This window comes from Falco cherrug, chromosome 7 (genome assembly GCF_023634085.1).
Source record: "Falco cherrug isolate bFalChe1 chromosome 7, bFalChe1.pri, whole genome shotgun sequence".
NCBI lineage: Eukaryota > Metazoa > Chordata > Aves > Falconiformes > Falconidae > Falco > Falco cherrug.
The window spans coordinates 70,395,061-70,411,178 of NC_073703.1; the positions used below are offsets into that span (position 1 = coordinate 70,395,061).

At 47.7% G+C, this 16,118-nt stretch overlaps 1 protein-coding gene across 4 annotated transcripts in view; it reads left to right on the forward strand.

Annotated features, from left to right (window-relative positions):
* LRP4 (LDL receptor related protein 4) overlaps positions 1-16,118 on the forward strand; it is an 83,456-nt gene that overhangs the window by 58,279 nt on the left and 9,059 nt on the right. For 3 of the 4 annotated variants that reach the window (XM_055717331.1, XM_055717332.1, XM_055717329.1), the window contains exons 9-31: positions 1,537-1,662; positions 2,103-2,237; positions 2,404-2,529; positions 3,569-3,799; positions 4,095-4,251; positions 4,594-4,811; positions 5,151-5,327; positions 5,899-6,024; positions 6,733-6,941; positions 7,538-7,619; positions 8,274-8,379; positions 9,347-9,548; positions 9,871-10,060; positions 10,314-10,445; positions 11,126-11,266; positions 11,947-12,033; positions 12,243-12,414; positions 12,496-12,658; positions 12,905-13,130; positions 14,488-14,791; positions 15,129-15,347; positions 15,652-15,786; positions 15,988-16,096. In XM_055717331.1, coding sequence (XP_055573306.1) covers positions 1,537-1,662; positions 2,103-2,237; positions 2,404-2,529; positions 3,569-3,799; positions 4,095-4,251; positions 4,594-4,811; positions 5,151-5,327; positions 5,899-6,024; positions 6,733-6,941; positions 7,538-7,619; positions 8,274-8,379; positions 9,347-9,548; positions 9,871-10,060; positions 10,314-10,445; positions 11,126-11,266; positions 11,947-12,033; positions 12,243-12,414; positions 12,496-12,658; positions 12,905-13,130; positions 14,488-14,791; positions 15,129-15,347; positions 15,652-15,786; positions 15,988-16,096 — 3,773 coding nt within the window. The remainder of the gene's footprint in view (positions 1-1,536; positions 1,663-2,102; positions 2,238-2,403; positions 2,530-3,568; positions 3,800-4,094; positions 4,252-4,593; positions 4,812-5,150; positions 5,328-5,898; positions 6,025-6,732; positions 6,942-7,537; positions 7,620-8,273; positions 8,380-9,346; positions 9,549-9,870; positions 10,061-10,313; positions 10,446-11,125; positions 11,267-11,946; positions 12,034-12,242; positions 12,415-12,495; positions 12,659-12,904; positions 13,131-14,487; positions 14,792-15,128; positions 15,348-15,651; positions 15,787-15,987; positions 16,097-16,118) is intronic. The other variant, XM_055717330.1, reaches the window with a different exon arrangement.

The window sequence follows — 16,118 nt, forward strand, 5'->3', positions numbered from 1 at the left end:
GGGTTTGTGAAACTTGTTTGAGCCTGTTGAGGAGGGGAGAGTGGGTGTTTTATAAGGACAGCTGAGCTCAGAGGACCTGGGGAGGGACGCTCTGTAGCTATTTGAGAGCAGCTGCTCTAGATTGGTCAGCTGTCATGAGTACCAGCGTGCAGGAGATGGTGGCCATTCTGGAAAAAGCAATTGTTACTTAAAGACAAGCTGGTAACCCTGTTCCCTCAGCCTGATACAAAGGTATGTAGAGGTATTGAAAGAACAGTTGCCACCCAGAAGCCAAGTCGATTTTCCAGAGCCACTGAAATTCAACCTCTCCACCTGAAACCAAACGCCAAGGTGGTCGAGTACAGCTGTTGTTACTGTAAGGTTAGTCGCACGGTTTTGCGTTAGGTCTGTGGTGATAGCAGGTAAAATTTAACTTGGGGCTTCTAAGTGAAACATGTGCTGGCTCATCTAAGTGAAATAGTGTGCTATCTCAGTGTCTGTAGCAACAGTTAAAATCCTGTGTCACCTCTTGGATTTAGAGCAGAATTATATTTTTATTGGCCATAGAGAGAAGATTCCTAGAATACTAGGAGATCAGCTGATGCAAGGTTCTTTATGTTCAGTATGACAAATGCAGTCCGAGTTTCAATATCCTTCATATAAAGCATTCCTGTGCTCTGAAAAGTGAATCTGCATGTGGTTTGGTTTTTTTGTTCCCAGTCTGTGCATCTGTTAGTTCTTATTTGTACTTGTTAATCTTACAACTACCCGTTTCCATGCTGCTTACAGGCAGTCTGTCAATCTAATGGTTTCTTTGCTGATAACTGTGTTATCCTGTTGTCGTCTTAGAATTATCAGAGGGTGATGATTTGAAAACCACTAACTAAGTCAGCCTAAGAGTACAAAAAATAAGAGGCAAGAGGACAGTGCAGTTATTGCTAAAGAAACAATCAGATTGGCAAAGTCCCTACAAACAGTATTACTTTACTTACAAGATTTCTGTAGAGTCTCCCTGCCAACAGCAGAAGTTGAAGCGTGTAGCTCAAGTGTGAAATCCTGTTGCCTGGGCTCAGATTTCAAGGGTGCATGTAAATCTTGTTCCAAGTCCATCACACTGCAGTTAGGGCTGGACAAGACGCTCATTCCTAGGCAGGTTTAGGATCCACAGCCATGCTGGGGTGACATCAGATGATTAAAGAGAGGAACTGACTCCTCTCTTGCACATGCTGAGTAGGGTTGTGGAATCTGGAACCAAAGGGAACTAAGCCAGGACCTTCCAGTCATTCTGAGAGAAACTAAATAGCTGAACTTCCCAGTAAAGCAACGTTGGACTTGGTCTGGAGGAGAGTTCACAGGCCTCCAAATCAGCTTAAAGATATGTGGAGCAGTAAGGAGTGCAAGATGAGCTGAATTCAAGGAAAGAGGAAGTAACAGATTTGTGCTTGTATGTAAAGTTTGTAAGAAGCCTTAGAAAATGTTCTGCGTCCTTTTCTTCACCGTGACTGTTGTTCCGTCAGTAAGCTCCGGTGTGCTTACTTTCCCCTTCGTCTGTTGCAGGTACCCCTCAGTGTGCCCCAGACCAGTTCCTGTGTGGGAATGGGCGTTGTATTGGCCAGAGGAAACTGTGCAATGGAGCAAACGACTGTGGAGACGGCAGCGATGAGAGCCCACATCAAAACTGCCGTAAGTCCTCTGAGTTCAGTCTTAAACATGAATTGAGGCTCTGTGATGCGTGTGAGTCCATCTGGTGTTGCTGGAGGATGTGTGTAAGGAAGCAAGCCTGGGTTGTGATAACGGGAGAGCTGAAGACTGAGGAAAAAGGCCTTTTGCCAATTACATACTGCAGACAAGGAAGAACGAGGTGATGATGATGATCTCGGGTATCAAAGTTCATCTGCAGAGACCGTGAATCCTAAAAGCACCTTAGTCTCAGCTTCTTTGTCCCCTTAATTGTGGCCTGCAGGGCAGAGTTCTGGCTGTGAAGAGGCAGTTCCCAGCACAGCCTTTGTGTCCTCCTGCTCTTGCTCAGCCTGTTCTGAAGGGCCACGGCTGCCTAACAGCTGAGGGCACAAGCAGCTGCCTCGTGGTTTCAGCTCAGTTAACTTCACGTGTTCCTCTTGCAGGTCCACGAACGGGGGAGGAGAACTGCAACGTCAACAACGGTGGCTGTGCTCAGAAGTGCCAGATGGTGCGAGGGATGGTGCAGTGCACCTGCCACACAGGTTACAGGCTCCTGGAAGATGGCCGATCGTGCCAAGGTGGGTTTCTGGAGCAGTAGCCTCCCCTCCCTGCTGCTTTGACATGCTTGAAGTTGATGGTTATGATAGGGTGCAAATCAGAGCATGAAAGCAGAAGCAAGCCATCGGTGAAGTTGCTTGGCTTGTTGATGATCTAACGGTACCCTTCTTCCTTCGTAACACACAGATGTGAACGAATGTGCTGAGGAAGGTTACTGCAGCCAAGGCTGTACCAACAGTGAAGGAGGCTTCCAGTGCTGGTGTGAGCAAGGCTACGAGCTGCGTCCTGACAAGCGTAGCTGCAAGGCTCTAGGTAAAGAGGAGTTCAGCCTTATTCTGGTGTGTGTGTGTTGGTCCAGTTCTCCTCATTTTGTCTCTAATGCTTCATTGGCAGCATTACACTGTTCACCAAGCTGGCAGGTGAGGAAAAGGAAGTACCTGGATTTGTACTGGACATGCCCAGGTTGTTGGTGAATGCCTGTGAAAATTTGGTGTGGTTTTGACAATGGAGAGATACTTCATTGCTTCCCTTCCCTGCCAGCAGAACAGCCTTTGCCTTCTTTTCCTAGTTCCTTCCTGGTGACCCAGACCCTGGGACAAGAATGGCCTCCTGCCTCTGTTGAGGAAGCCTCTTAACCTTTCCAGTCAGTGAGGCTCTATCACACCTGCTTCTGTTTTGACCCTTGATGCTGGTCACCAGTCCTGAATGCTGAGTGGCTGCTATGTGGGCATCTGTGTTTTTTAAGGGCATCTGTGCATTTGTTTAACTTTATTCCTCAGTTACTCTAATGTAGGAGCTGAGGAATTAGAAATGCCATTTAAAGAATTAAGACTTCATTAGGAATTCCCCTAATGAAATACATGAAGGATGTGGATATTGGTGTTTCTGGTGGGGTTGTTTGGTTGGTTGGTTTGGGTTTGGTTTTTTTCTTTGCAGTGGAAGTACTTGCTGAGTTTATAGCTGGCTGAGGCATGTTTTAACTGTGTCTTGTCTGTGCTAGAAGATGTGGTACAGCATGTGTGTTTGTATGGCTGGGAGGTGGGTATAGGAAAAGGAAACTGCAGTCCGGCTGCCAAGTGGCTGCCTCGTGGTGTGGTTTCAGAGGGTGAGGAGAGGTGGCCCTTAGGTGGGACCTGGAACGATCACTTCTTGCTGAGCGAATGTTTGCCGAAAGGTTTAAAACTGCTCATCCATGAGTTAGGACTGCATGTTGAGGATGTGAAAACAGCTCTCGGAAGTGTTTTGCGCTTGGGAGTTGATTTCTGCAAAACTATGTTCAGGGACTTGTGCAGAGGGAATAGTAGGCAGGACTGTGAAAGTACTCTAATGCTGTCTTCCCGTGTATTCTCAGGGCCAGAGCCGGTGCTGCTCTTTGCGAATCGCATTGATATCCGACAAGTGTTGCCTCATCGCTCGGAGTACACGCTGCTCCTGAACAACCTGGAAAATGCCATTGCCCTTGACTTCCACCACAGCAAGGAGCTGGTGTTTTGGTCTGATGTCACTCTTGATCGCATCATGAGGGCTAATCTGAATGGTAGCAATGTGGAAGAGGTGGTTTCCACGGGGCTGGAGAGCCCAGGTGCGTCGCCACAAAAAAGCCAGAAGCCTGGGTACTGGCCATGGTTTAAGAATAAGGGTGGGTGGGTGAAGAAAAGCGGGTACCCAGCGTTCAAAATAGTGTGCGTCTCCCTGAGCGAGGGGATGGGGTTGGGTGTGAGATCAGTGTCCTGCCGAAGTTAATCTTGGCTGACGGGGGAAGAGACAGGAGGACTGAACTGGGGCCTCTTCTGAGGCTGAGAGGGAAAGGGAACTACTTTTTCTGAGCAGACCCTGCTCTTCATTTCATTCTGTACTTAATTCTCCCCTGGAGATAGGTGGACTTGCTGTTGACTGGATCCATGACAAATTGTACTGGACAGACTCTGGGACATCTAGAATTGAAGTAGCAAACTTGGATGGCACTCACAGGAAAGTGCTTTTGTGGCAGAACCTGGAGAAGCCCCGAGCAATTGCCCTACATCCTATGGAGGGGTGAGTGAAAACAGGACCTCACTGAGCTCTCTGTGCAGGTGCTTCCAGGTGAACATTGGAAAGCTCATCCCTGGTCACAAAAGCTCTCTCTGGGCTCAGGCCTTCATTTGGTACTGGCAGTCTGGGAAACCTGGCAATGCTAGGGGCCTTCTGGGCCATTCAGGTTTCACCAGCCTGCAACTGCTGGGTGTTACCTTGTTGGCTGTCACTTGTCCCATGGCTGTGACCCAGTCTCACACTTGAGGTCACAGGATGGATGCTGTTTTGCCCTGATAGGGAGTGATGCTGGGTGCAGTATGTGGGACGTGAGTTTTCTAGCCTGTCATTCCCTGCCTCCTCCAGCACTATCTACTGGACCGACTGGGGCAACACTCCCCGCATTGAGTATTCCAACATGGATGGCTCTAATCGGCGCATCATCGCGGATACACACCTCTTTTGGCCCAATGGACTGACCATTGACTATGCAGGACATCGAATGTACTGGGTGGATGCCAAACATCATGTCATTGAGAGGGCTGACCTCGACGGGCGGAATAGGAAGGCTGTTATTAGCCAAGGTAAGTAACAGGGCTGTGTACGGGGAGTGCTCTCTGCAGCGAAGGAGGCAGAGCAGTACAGCGCTACTCTGAGTTTCAGAGCCACTGGCTCCTGCTTCTGTGCTTGTCTCCTGTTCTTTCACTGTGGGATGAATTCTGCCACCACTGAGGGCTGGGGCTTGCTCCCCAGTCCTCGGTGGACAGGAGAAAGGAATTGTCTGTTGTATTAGCGTAAGGTGGGTTTGAGCAGGTTCGTGGTGGCAAGGCCCAAGGGGCAGTAGAAAGAGCTTTCCCTTGTCTCCCTGCTAGCCTGAGTCCTGTTGGACCTGATGATATCCCTGTATTGGATGTCTATTACAGGCCTCCCGCACCCATTTGCTATCACTGTGTTTGAGGACAGTTTGTACTGGACAGACTGGCACACAAAGAGCATCAACAGTGCCAACAAATTCACAGGCAAGAACCAGGAGATCATCCGCAACAAACTCCACTTCCCTATGGACATCCACACGCTGCATCCTCAGCGCCAGCCAGCAGGTAACTGCAGAGGGGGTAGAGACCCGCTGGAGCCACGGGACCTGCTGCCACCCACCACCCGATAGAGCAGGGAGCCAGGCTGAACGCCGCATACTGACACATCCACAGCCTCCCTCCAGAGCTGCCTCCGGCTTTTGCCCCACGTGGCGGTTGCCCGGAGGTCGCTCAGCCGGTAACCGGGTGTGCGGTGTTACCGCAGCTCCCTCTGCTGACACCGGGGAGCGGGGCTTGTCCGGGAGAGCCACTGCGGGCTGGCTTGTGCAAGAGCTGTTGTGGGAGGGGAAAAAACAAAAAATCCTAAGTGGGCACTAGTAATGATTGACACCTCCCTTACTCCTCTTCAATTGCCATAATCTGCTCTAGAAGTAGATTGAATTAAACGTTACATTTTAAAATTGAGCCCTACAAACGGAGGCAATGCGCTAGTTTATCCATTTCCTTGTTCTAAATTAACTTCTGGGCAGACAAGTTATCTTAATCCGTGTGGGTCTTGACACCTCGACTGGTGTTTTTCCTCTTTTCTTTACTCTTTGCTTTATGCGTGGTTGCTTTCTGTCTTTGGCTACTTGAGCAGGGAGAAACCGATGTGGGGCCAACAACGGGGGCTGTACTCACCTCTGCCTGCCGAGCAGCAAGGATTACACCTGCGCCTGCCCCACGGGCTTCCGCAAGACCAGCAGCCATGCCTGTGCCCAGAGTAAGTGAGGTGGGACCACAGCCTGCATGCTCAGATCTTCAGTGGGTGGCAGAGGGTTGTAAGCAGCAGCAGTTGCTTCCAAGGAGATGCAGCTGGATAGACCGAGTTAGTGGTATTAAGGGCCTCGCCAGAGGATGCTTCACCTTTTTGATGCATTCCCCTGTTCTGCATTCCTGTTGCCCTTGCTAGGTTTGATGGGTGGGGATACAGAGAAGCTCCATCCTTGGACACTTTTTTGAGGGCTGGTGTTAGTGCCACGCTACCGGTCACAGCCGATTTGTTTCCCTAAAACTCCCATAGGAGCTGTGTCAGTGATGAACATAATATTCAGTTCTCTTGATAGCCACAGTTTCACTTGGTTTGCAACCCTACTGAAGAACTAGGCGGACTGTCTCCTAGATTCTCAAGAGGTATTCTCAAATAGCTATTTGATTTGGAGGGAGGTCTATGCCGTTCCTAGAAGAACGTGGTTGACTTTGTTCCCTCAGCTTAGGTTACCCCCAGGAGACCGCTCCCTACTATTCCACCCCTCCTTGCCCACCCATCCGCCCCAGTGATATTTTGCTACCAGTAAAATCCTGGGCTGTGACCTGCCAGTGAGAGATTATCTAAGTGGTTAAGATTGGATATAGCAGGGAATTGTCTGTGTCTATCACTGTGTTGTTGAACTTAGAGAAATTAAAAGAAGACCTTTCGACCTTTGATCAGGTCTTGACAAGTTCCTGCTTTTTGCCCGAAGGATGGACATCCGTCGGATCAGCTTTGACACAGATGACCTGTCAGATGATGTCATCCCCCTTGCTGATGTTCGCAGTGCTGTGGCTCTAGACTGGGACTCAAAGGATGACTATGTCTACTGGACAGACGTTAGCACCGACTCAATCAGCCGAGCAAAGTGGGATGGATCAAGCCAGGAGGTACGGTGTTAGTGATGTGTGGAGGTCATCTAGCCAGGAGACTCGCTGAGCATCAGATTTGCAGACACTGGGATACACTGGCCTTCGGAGGAGCTACAGTTCATGCTGGATTTGTTTGTTATTTTGCCTAGTTCTGGCTCAGAAGAGCCCTGAGACCACTGAACACTTCATACGCAAGTTCAGTGTATGTTCCTGCTTGTATAGAAAACCTTGAACTGGGACACAAAGCATGCTGATTTGAAAGCTGTGGTCAATTCCTGTGTTATAGCCCTAAAATCTGAAAGGAAGATGATTAAACCCTCTGTTCAAGTGCTATATTTTATGTTCCTCAGGAATGCTTTCTGTTGCCATAAGTGAGAGGAACAGAGCTCAAAGTTTGGAGTTGCAGGTTTGAACATGCATGAAAAGTAGATGTTTCTCCAAATGTGACACTTAATTCTAAGTCCTCAATGTTCTCTCTTGTATGGAATTGCTTTGCTTAGGCATTTGCCTTTTGAAAGTTAATGTTGTTTGTCAGTGGGTAGTGCATTGGGCAAGTGTGTTTTCCCTAAGGTCTAATCTCACCTAAGGATTCTTTTCTTTTTGTTTTCATTTAGGTTGTGGTGGACACCAGCTTAGAAAGTCCAGCTGGACTGGCAATTGACTGGGTCACCAACAAGCTGTACTGGACGGATGCAGGTACTGGGATCCCCTGCTTTACCTAGGCTTCTGTCTTCCTTATTAGTCATGAAAACTGAAAAACAGCTGGGTAATTCTATCTGTCTCATTCCAAATTTCTCTGTTTCTGTCTAGCAAAAAATGGAGTTTCATCTTGTGTGCTCCTAACAAAGTGGGAGCTGAGGTGGAATCCTTAGTTTAATTCTCATTGCAGCATCCCCAGTACTAATTCTGTAGAAGGGTTTATAGTAGAAGTCAAGCACTGCTGTTGTCTTGCTGCAGCACTTGTGATATGTTTACCTGTCTTCCAACAGTGTATTTTGGGGTGCAGCAGGTAGTATTTCAAGGATGTTCCCTGCTGGAGAGTGGTAGTGCAGAGAAATGTAAGGAAGGTGGTTCTTTTCCAGCTGTTCTCTCATGCCCATGTAAATACCTTGGGGGGCTTAGGAAAGAGCTGGTTTACATTCGTACAGGACTCCACATCAGTGACAGCCACGGAGGTGACTTGTGTGACCTAATGGAAGGTGATGCTTTGAGCCACATTTCTTACCTATTTTCCAGCTGTGAACAGAGATGGATGGAAGAATGCATTGTTCTGTGGATGGGTTTTGCCTTAGCTCTTGCCATTCCAGAGGTCTTCGATCTCTCTCACATTCTCTCCCTTCACTTTTGTAGGAACAGATCGGATAGAGGTCTCGAACACAGATGGGACCATGAGAACTGTACTAATCTGGGAGAACCTAGACAGACCTAGAGATATCGTGGTGGACCCTGTTGGAGGGTGAGAGATTCTTTCTTCTGTGATGACATGGCAGCTCTCGTACATCTCAGGGCGTTCAGGTTCTTTGGTTCTGTGCAATTGCCTTTCTGGTGCCATTGTTCTCCATCCTGCCAAAGACTGAAATGAGAGACCTGATTTTGGATGCTAGCGGAGCAAGATAAGCAGGGATAATTGCCTGTTGTGCTGCAGAGCCTGCAGGAGCTGGCTGGTGTTTTCATTTGTTTATCCTGGGTATGTAATATCTGAAGATGTGGCACAAAAAATGTTGAGAATGAGGCCATCTAGATCTTCTCTATCTCTTTGTTTCACATCTTCAATTTGTATTCAAGCTCTCTGCTTACCAACCAGAGTTCAGTCAGAAGGATCTCCTCAGGTAAATTACTGCTGATCTCAAGCAAGCTGTAATATTAGTGGCCTCTTGGCTTCAAAGCACTGTGTCAGAGTGTCAAGGGATCAGCTGTGCCGGGAAAGCAAACCTGAGTAACAGAAACAAATGGTTTTAATAACGAATTTTGTTGCTGAATCATAGGACCTTGTGGAGCTGGGGGTAGGGTGGGTAGGAAAAAGCCTACCAGCCACTGCTTTAGAAGTGTTGAAGGTCTTGAATAAAAGTGTGGTATTCTTTCCTTGAGCGGATTACTGGAAGACCAATGCAGCAAGAGTATAAAGGGCCAATGGTGGAGCCTACTAAATAATTGCTTAATTTTTAGACCCTGAATTATTATCTTGAATGTTTTCCACCATGTTGTAATTAGGCCAGCCTGTGGGTGTTAGAAGGTATATAAATTTGATTATGGTTTTAGGTACATTACAAAAAGCCAAGGCTGGACACGAGTACCATATTAGTCTCATGCTGCTTCCTGCGAGGGCCTGAAGGCACCAAGCTCTCTTGCTGCTTTGTAACACTGCCTGGCCGTAGTGGCAGTGAAGGAGTGTGGCCGTTCACTTCTGTCTGTGTTGTCTTCAGGTTCATGTACTGGACTGACTGGGGAGCCAGCCCAAAAATTGAGCGTGCTGGTATGGATGCTTCGAACCGCTGGGTGATCATTTCCTCCAACCTGACATGGCCCAACGGCTTGGCCATTGACTATGAGTCACAGCGCTTGTACTGGGCAGACGCAGGCATGAAGACCATCGAGTATGCTGGTCTGGATGGAAGCAACAGGAAGGTAAGGAAGCTATCTTAGAGGAGGGGGCCTGGGAGCCTGAGGTGTAAGTCCCAGAGTGCTGATGGCCTCTGCCTCTCTTTCCAGTTGAAAGTGAAATCTCTAAATCCAGGACATGCTGAGCTGCTTTCACTGGGAGAGAAGAGCTCCCTTTCAGTTGCAACTGTGTGTGTGGGAACTTCCTTTTTGAAGGCTAATGTAGCCCCATCACACTCCTTTTGCTCTGACTGTACATGATGATGTTGAGAGGGGGCAAGGGAAGCTTCTTCCCCTTAGCGACTTCTTAGTAATGTTTTTTTGGGGGGGCTGGGGGTAATCTGACCAGGTGCTGATTGGGAGCAATCTGCCTCACCCCTTTGGACTTACTCTTTATGGCGAGAGAATCTACTGGACAGACTGGCAGGCCAAAAGCATCCAGAGCGCAGATAGAAGGACTGGGCAGGCTCGGGAAACGCTGCAGGACAATCTGGAGAATCTTATGGATATTCATGTTTTCCACCGGCACAGGCCATCAGGTACAGAGCTCGCCCCAAGCCACACTGAGCTGAGAGCTGGCCCGGGCTCCGGTATGTGGCACAGCTCTCCTGCAAGGAGCTGACCTGTCTGTCAGCTCTCAATGCCTTTAGTTTCTGGGTGGAATACGAGAGCATGAGAATAACTCTTGGCTTGGTATTTAAGGGCATTTTACAATGCATTTCTGCAGTTGCTGCACCCCTTTTTTTGTGCCTGTGCTACTGACTTGTGGATTTCTCATCCTTTTTCCTATAGTACGTACAGCGTGTGAAGTTAGCAACGGAGGCTGCAGTCACCTGTGCCTTTTGGCACCTCTTCCCAAAGGTTACAGCTGTACCTGTCCTACTGGGATCAACCTGCAATCCGATGGCAAGACCTGCTGCCCTGGTGAGCCCTCTCTGTAGGATCCTCATTGCAGTTTTGTGTCACAGCTACAATTTGCTCCTGCCTTGTTAGAGAACAAAATTCCCTTTATGTGCTTACCTGCTTTACCCCTTGAAAAACCCATTTGCTGCCTGTACCTTCAATTTGAGTGGGGATTACTATGAAGAAACTTACCGATAACCGGATTCTTGCAGAAATTTCCTTGAAATTACGTTGGGCAACTAAACCAGCTGTCACATTTCCCCCCCTACTTTTGCCCTAATCTTGAGGTGGATTCTTTTAACTACCAGGTGCTTTAGTAGGTCTGTACACGCTTCCTGCCATGGACCCTCTTTTTGCGGATTGTGGAAGGCACTTGGCTTCAGGCCATGGTACATCCACTTTTTCTCCTTAGCAGGAAAAAACTGACTCCTAATTCCCATTTCCCACACGTATTAGCAGAAGTAACTCATCTATGAGTGCACTCCTGTTGAACTTGGATGTTGAGAAGCATTCGGTAGCGCTCAGTAAATCTTTTGTAACTGGACTCCCCATAAACAGACATCTGCCTGAGGCTTCCCCTTTTCCACTGAAGTCCACTGACATCCACACTGGATGTCACCTCCAGCATGTTCAATAAATGGTGCCTGCAGTTGACTGAACTTGTTTCTTGCTGATATCTGTTCATTTTCAACTGTCTGCAGGAATGACCAGCTTTCTGATCTTTGCCAGAAGGACTGACATCCGAATGGTCTCTCTGGATATTCCCTACTTTGCAGATGTTGTTGTCTCAGTCAATGTCACCATGAAGAACACCATTGCGATTGGAGTGGATCCTCGTGAAGGTCTGAACTTAGTGTTTCCAACTGCCTGTTTGAAAGGCAACAAGTGTCTTCATATGTAAATGTCTGAGTAAAGACCCAGGCGCATATCTTACTGTAGGTTGTGAATTTGGGTAGGGTTTTTTTCTTCTAGTATGTGCTGCAAATAATTCCTTTCCAATCAGGAAAGGAATGTCCTTACAGGAAAACAGAGAACACCAACTATGCGGGAAAAGCTGCCTGCTATACTGACTGAGGTTCCTGTGCGTTTTGGATTTAAGAAAGCATTCTTGCTGCTGAAGCCTTTTATAGCAGCAGAGCTGAGACTCTGGCTGTTCGTGTATACTACACATCTGATTCTGTGCAGGATGTAAATCCACTGTTGTACAGTAAGGTAGATGACCTTTGGGACGTTTTGAGAAATCAGATGTAGGACTCTGTACTATTAACTGATAACGTGTTGGATGTTCTCTGGCCTAGTGTAGAGGGCAGGGTACCAGTGCTGCTATGTATTTTGGGGAGGATTGGAACAACATAATTTGTACTGTTTTATCACTCCGGTTTAATAGTTTTGTGCTGCTGTTATTCCTATGTGGCGTAGCTGGTAGTCAAACACCTGGATCTGTTTTTTTGCTGTCTGGTTGTTGGGGTTTTGTTTTGTTGGTTTGGGGTTTTTTTTCTAAAGTTTCTCTTCTTCCACCCAGGAAAGGTTTACTGGTCAGATAGCACACTGCGGAAAATCAGCCGGGCTGCCCTTGATGGCTCACAATTCGAGGACATCATCACTACAGGTAAGAGAGATTTTGGCCTGGGAGCCTCCAGCTTCCATGCACCATGGAAAGAGAGATTCTGATACCCTGGTAGAGTAATCTAAATTTTCAGTGGAAGGGCAGGCAAAGCCTAAAGCAACTGCCTGATGAAGTGCACAAGGGGAATACTGAAAGTTCCTGACTAAGCTGGGAGGATGAGCGGTGACCAATACGACTTTCTGTTTTCTCAGGTCTGTTGACTACAGATGGGCTGGCTGTGGATGCTGTTGGCAGGAAGATATATTGGACAGATACAGGAACAAACCGGATTGAAGTGGGCAACCTTGATGGCTCCATGAGGAAAGTCTTGGTCTGGCAGAACCTGGACAGTCCGCGGGCAATAGCTTTATACCATGAGATGGGGTTAGTGTTGTCAAGAGGCTATCTAGGTTAAAACAGGACTTGTGACCTCTGTCTCCATAATAATTGCTGGCTTTTCCCCAGGTATATGTACTGGACAGACTGGGGTGAGAATGCCAAACTGGAACGCTCTGGGATGGATGGCTCTGGACGTGCGGTGTTGATCAGCAACAACCTGGGCTGGCCTAATGGACTGGCAGTGGATAAGGCTGGGTACCAGCTGCTCTGGGCTGATGCACACACTGAGGTCTGATTCTGTTCTTCAGCATTGTTTTTCTTTGGGTCTTTGGTAGCCTGGGGGCTGTTCTGAAGCTCTCAAGAAAGCTGTCAGAAAAGCAGGAGGAACATAGGCTTTTTTGAGAGTATTGAGCTATGGAGAAGGTGGACTTGAGTAACATCACTTGCTTAGGCTCTGTTTCCCACTTCATATAGTAATTGCTAGCAGGAGGATCCATGTTTTGAGTATGGGGCTGATGTTTACTTCTTTCTTTAGCGGATTGAGGCCGCAGATCTCAATGGTGCTAACCGCCGCACCCTGCTGTCTCCAGTGCAACATCCCTATGGCCTCACGTTGCTGGACTCTTACATCTACTGGACTGACTGGCAAACTCGCAGCATTCACAGGGCCGACAAGGACACTGGTGCAAATGTCATCTTGGTGAGGGCAAACCTGCCTGGCCTCATGGACATTCAGGCTGTTGATAGGGCGCGGCCCCTGGGTGAGTTGCTAAGCTGCTCCCAAATCAGCAGCTGTCTGTGGTGACTAGGGGAGCCCTTCAGAACTGTCACTGAGTCTTTTTGTGTAAAGCATGAGTGATAGAGTAACACCTCAAAAAATAGCTTTTCTTTTCTTCTTCCCTCTTGTTTAACTCTTTTTGTACTTCTCCCTGTTTAGCCAGCTCCATAGGTCTAGTGTTTGTTTATTATTGCATTTTGACCCCCTTCATCCCATTTCCTTCACTGGATTGCACTGACAACCTCATTTTTGCACACAGCAGAGTGACCTTCTTAGGAGGACTGAATGAGACATGCCCTGTTAGGCTTCGCCAGTCTGCTGGCATGAGACAGTTTACCTTTTTGAACTCCAAAAGGCACTAATTCTTCTTAATCTGCTTGCTGAAACCTGATTTCAAGTTCTGGTCATTTTTTTCCCCCCAAACATTGCAGACTTTGTCTCTTTGTCTGCCACTTTGCTCAACAAAGTTCAGTTGCTCTTAATGTATCATGCTCTCCAACTATTCTGTGCCAGAGTCAGATGCCTTAATGTTATGCTTTGGGGATCCTACATGACCCCATCTCGCCTCCTTGCTCTTCAGTGGGAGTTGCTGCTTTGTGCTGTGGCTTTGTTTTGGTGGAATTTCCCCAATACTTACACAGAAAACTCTGTGCTGCTTCTCCTGTGGCTACTAACGGCAGAACATCGCTCCTGGCCATATAACTTTACAATATAACTTAAAGGTAACCAAAACTGTAGCCATCATATTTGTCTTCCTGCACCTGTCTTCTGGGCTTATCCCCTCCTAGTAAATGTATGCTCATTTTTTTCAATTTTTTTTTTAAAAGATATGACCCTAATATGTCAGGCACTTTCAGCAGGCTTCTCTGATGCCTTTGTTTACTTGCCACTGTGTGCAGCTAAGTTGAAACAGAAGCTTCTTTGTCAGCCTGGCCTCTAGTGCATTGTCACGCTGCTTCCCCACAGGGTTGGATCTTTCTGTCAGCATTACCATTTGCAGCAATAATCAAGCTAAACTGAAGCTGTGTGAATCTATCAGCATTTGGCTGTTCCTTTTTCCGTGAGAAAACTATGATTAGCAAGGAATGCAGGTCAAGGTTTTCCTTCTAATGCTCCCCCTTCTTCTGTACCTTCCCATTCTCCTTGCCCAACCATGCCCATACTCACCATGAATTCTGGAGGGTACGGGGGCAGTCTCTTTATGAAGGGCTTTAGGTTTCCAGCAAGCCTGGGATGATAAGGATGAGCTCAGCTGCTAGCAAGTTGTGCATGTATGTAGCCTTTAGAATAAAGCTTTGGTCTTGTGGGATCCTTAAACTATACTTTCCCTATTTCTAAAGGCTTCAATAAATGTGGTGTTCGTAATGGTGGCTGCTCCCATCTTTGCTTGCCTCACCCCACTGGCTTCTCCTGTGCCTGCCCCACCGGCATCCAGCTGAAGAGAGATGAGCAGACGTGTGACTCTTCTCCAGAGACCTACCTACTTTTCTCTAGCCGTGCTTCCATCCGTCGTATCTCGCTGGACACCAGTGACCACACAGATGTGCACATACCTGTCCCTGAGCTGAACAATGTCATTTCTCTGGACTATGATAGTGTGGATGGCAAGATTTACTACACAGATGTATTTCTTGATGTTATCAGGTGGGTGCAAGTCATCTGCTTGGCCAGTGCCCAGGTCACCCACCTACTTGTGCTGGTTGTGTCACAGTGAGCTATGGAGTGTGCCAGTAAGTTGGGGAGACTGAGATGCTGGTAAAACACCGCTGCTTACACCTTGTCTTTGGTACACAACACTGCGTGTATCACTGAACTAAACGCTGAAGGTGTGTTTAACCTGCTGGAGACTACGGGGAAAAAGGTAGTAGGGAGATAGCAGTATGAAGTGGGTCTGTGGTTGATGGGGCTCACACGTGGACGTGTGAAGGCTTTCTGGGAGCTACTTGTTCCTCACTGCCATTTGTCACTGATTTCCATCCAGGCGGTCTGATCTGAATGGCAGCAACATGGAAACTGTTATTGGTCAGGGTCTGAAGACTACAGACGGCCTGGCCGTGGACTGGGTTGCCAGAAACCTCTACTGGACAGACACAGGACGCAATACCATAGAAGTAGCTAGACTGGATGGAAGCTCCAGGAAGGTGCTGATCAATAACAGCCTGGATGAGCCCCGAGCCATTGCTGTCTTTCCCAAGAAGGGGTAGGTATGGGGTATCGGTGGGGCAGGGAAGAAGGGCTGTGCAGAGGCGGGCTGGAAGAGGAGGTTGTGGGAGGAAGAAGAGATGTGCCCTGTGAAACTGCAGGTACCAGCAAGGGGCTCCCTCTGAGTATGGATGTAATTGGGTAGACAGTGAATTTGAGGTTGAGCAGATAGCTGGGAGAAGCAAGCTACAGACCATGTGATCTTTTTCAGAGCCTGAAGAATCTGGCAGTTTATAACTAAAACTTTCATTAGACTAAATGAAATGTTCTTTTCTTCTTACGCTTGCCTTTTATCTCTTCAGGTACCTCTTCTGGACAGATTGGGGTCACATTGCTAAAATTGAACGGGCAAACTTGGATGGCTCTGAACGTAAAATCCTGATTAACACTGACCTAGGATGGCCCAATGGATTGACTTTGGATTATGACACCAGGAGGTCAGTGAAAGATTTTCTTACACTGGCATAGGGTTAAGGGATGTAACGAATTTTTTTAGCCTTCTTAGCTTGGTTTATTGGAGTAGCATTGTAGGTTTGGGTTTGCGGGTTTTTTTATTCAATCCATCTTTGCTAGCGAATGACTACAAACTAAGGAGGGATTGTACAGATGGAAGCTCACCTCTTTCTCTGTTCCTCCAGGATTTACTGGGTGGATGCACATCTTGATCGCATAGAGAGTTGTGATCTCAATGGGAAGCTACGGCAAGTGTTGGTCAGCCAGGTGTCACATCCCTTTGCTCTGACACAGGTAAGATTTTCCTGCTGCCGCT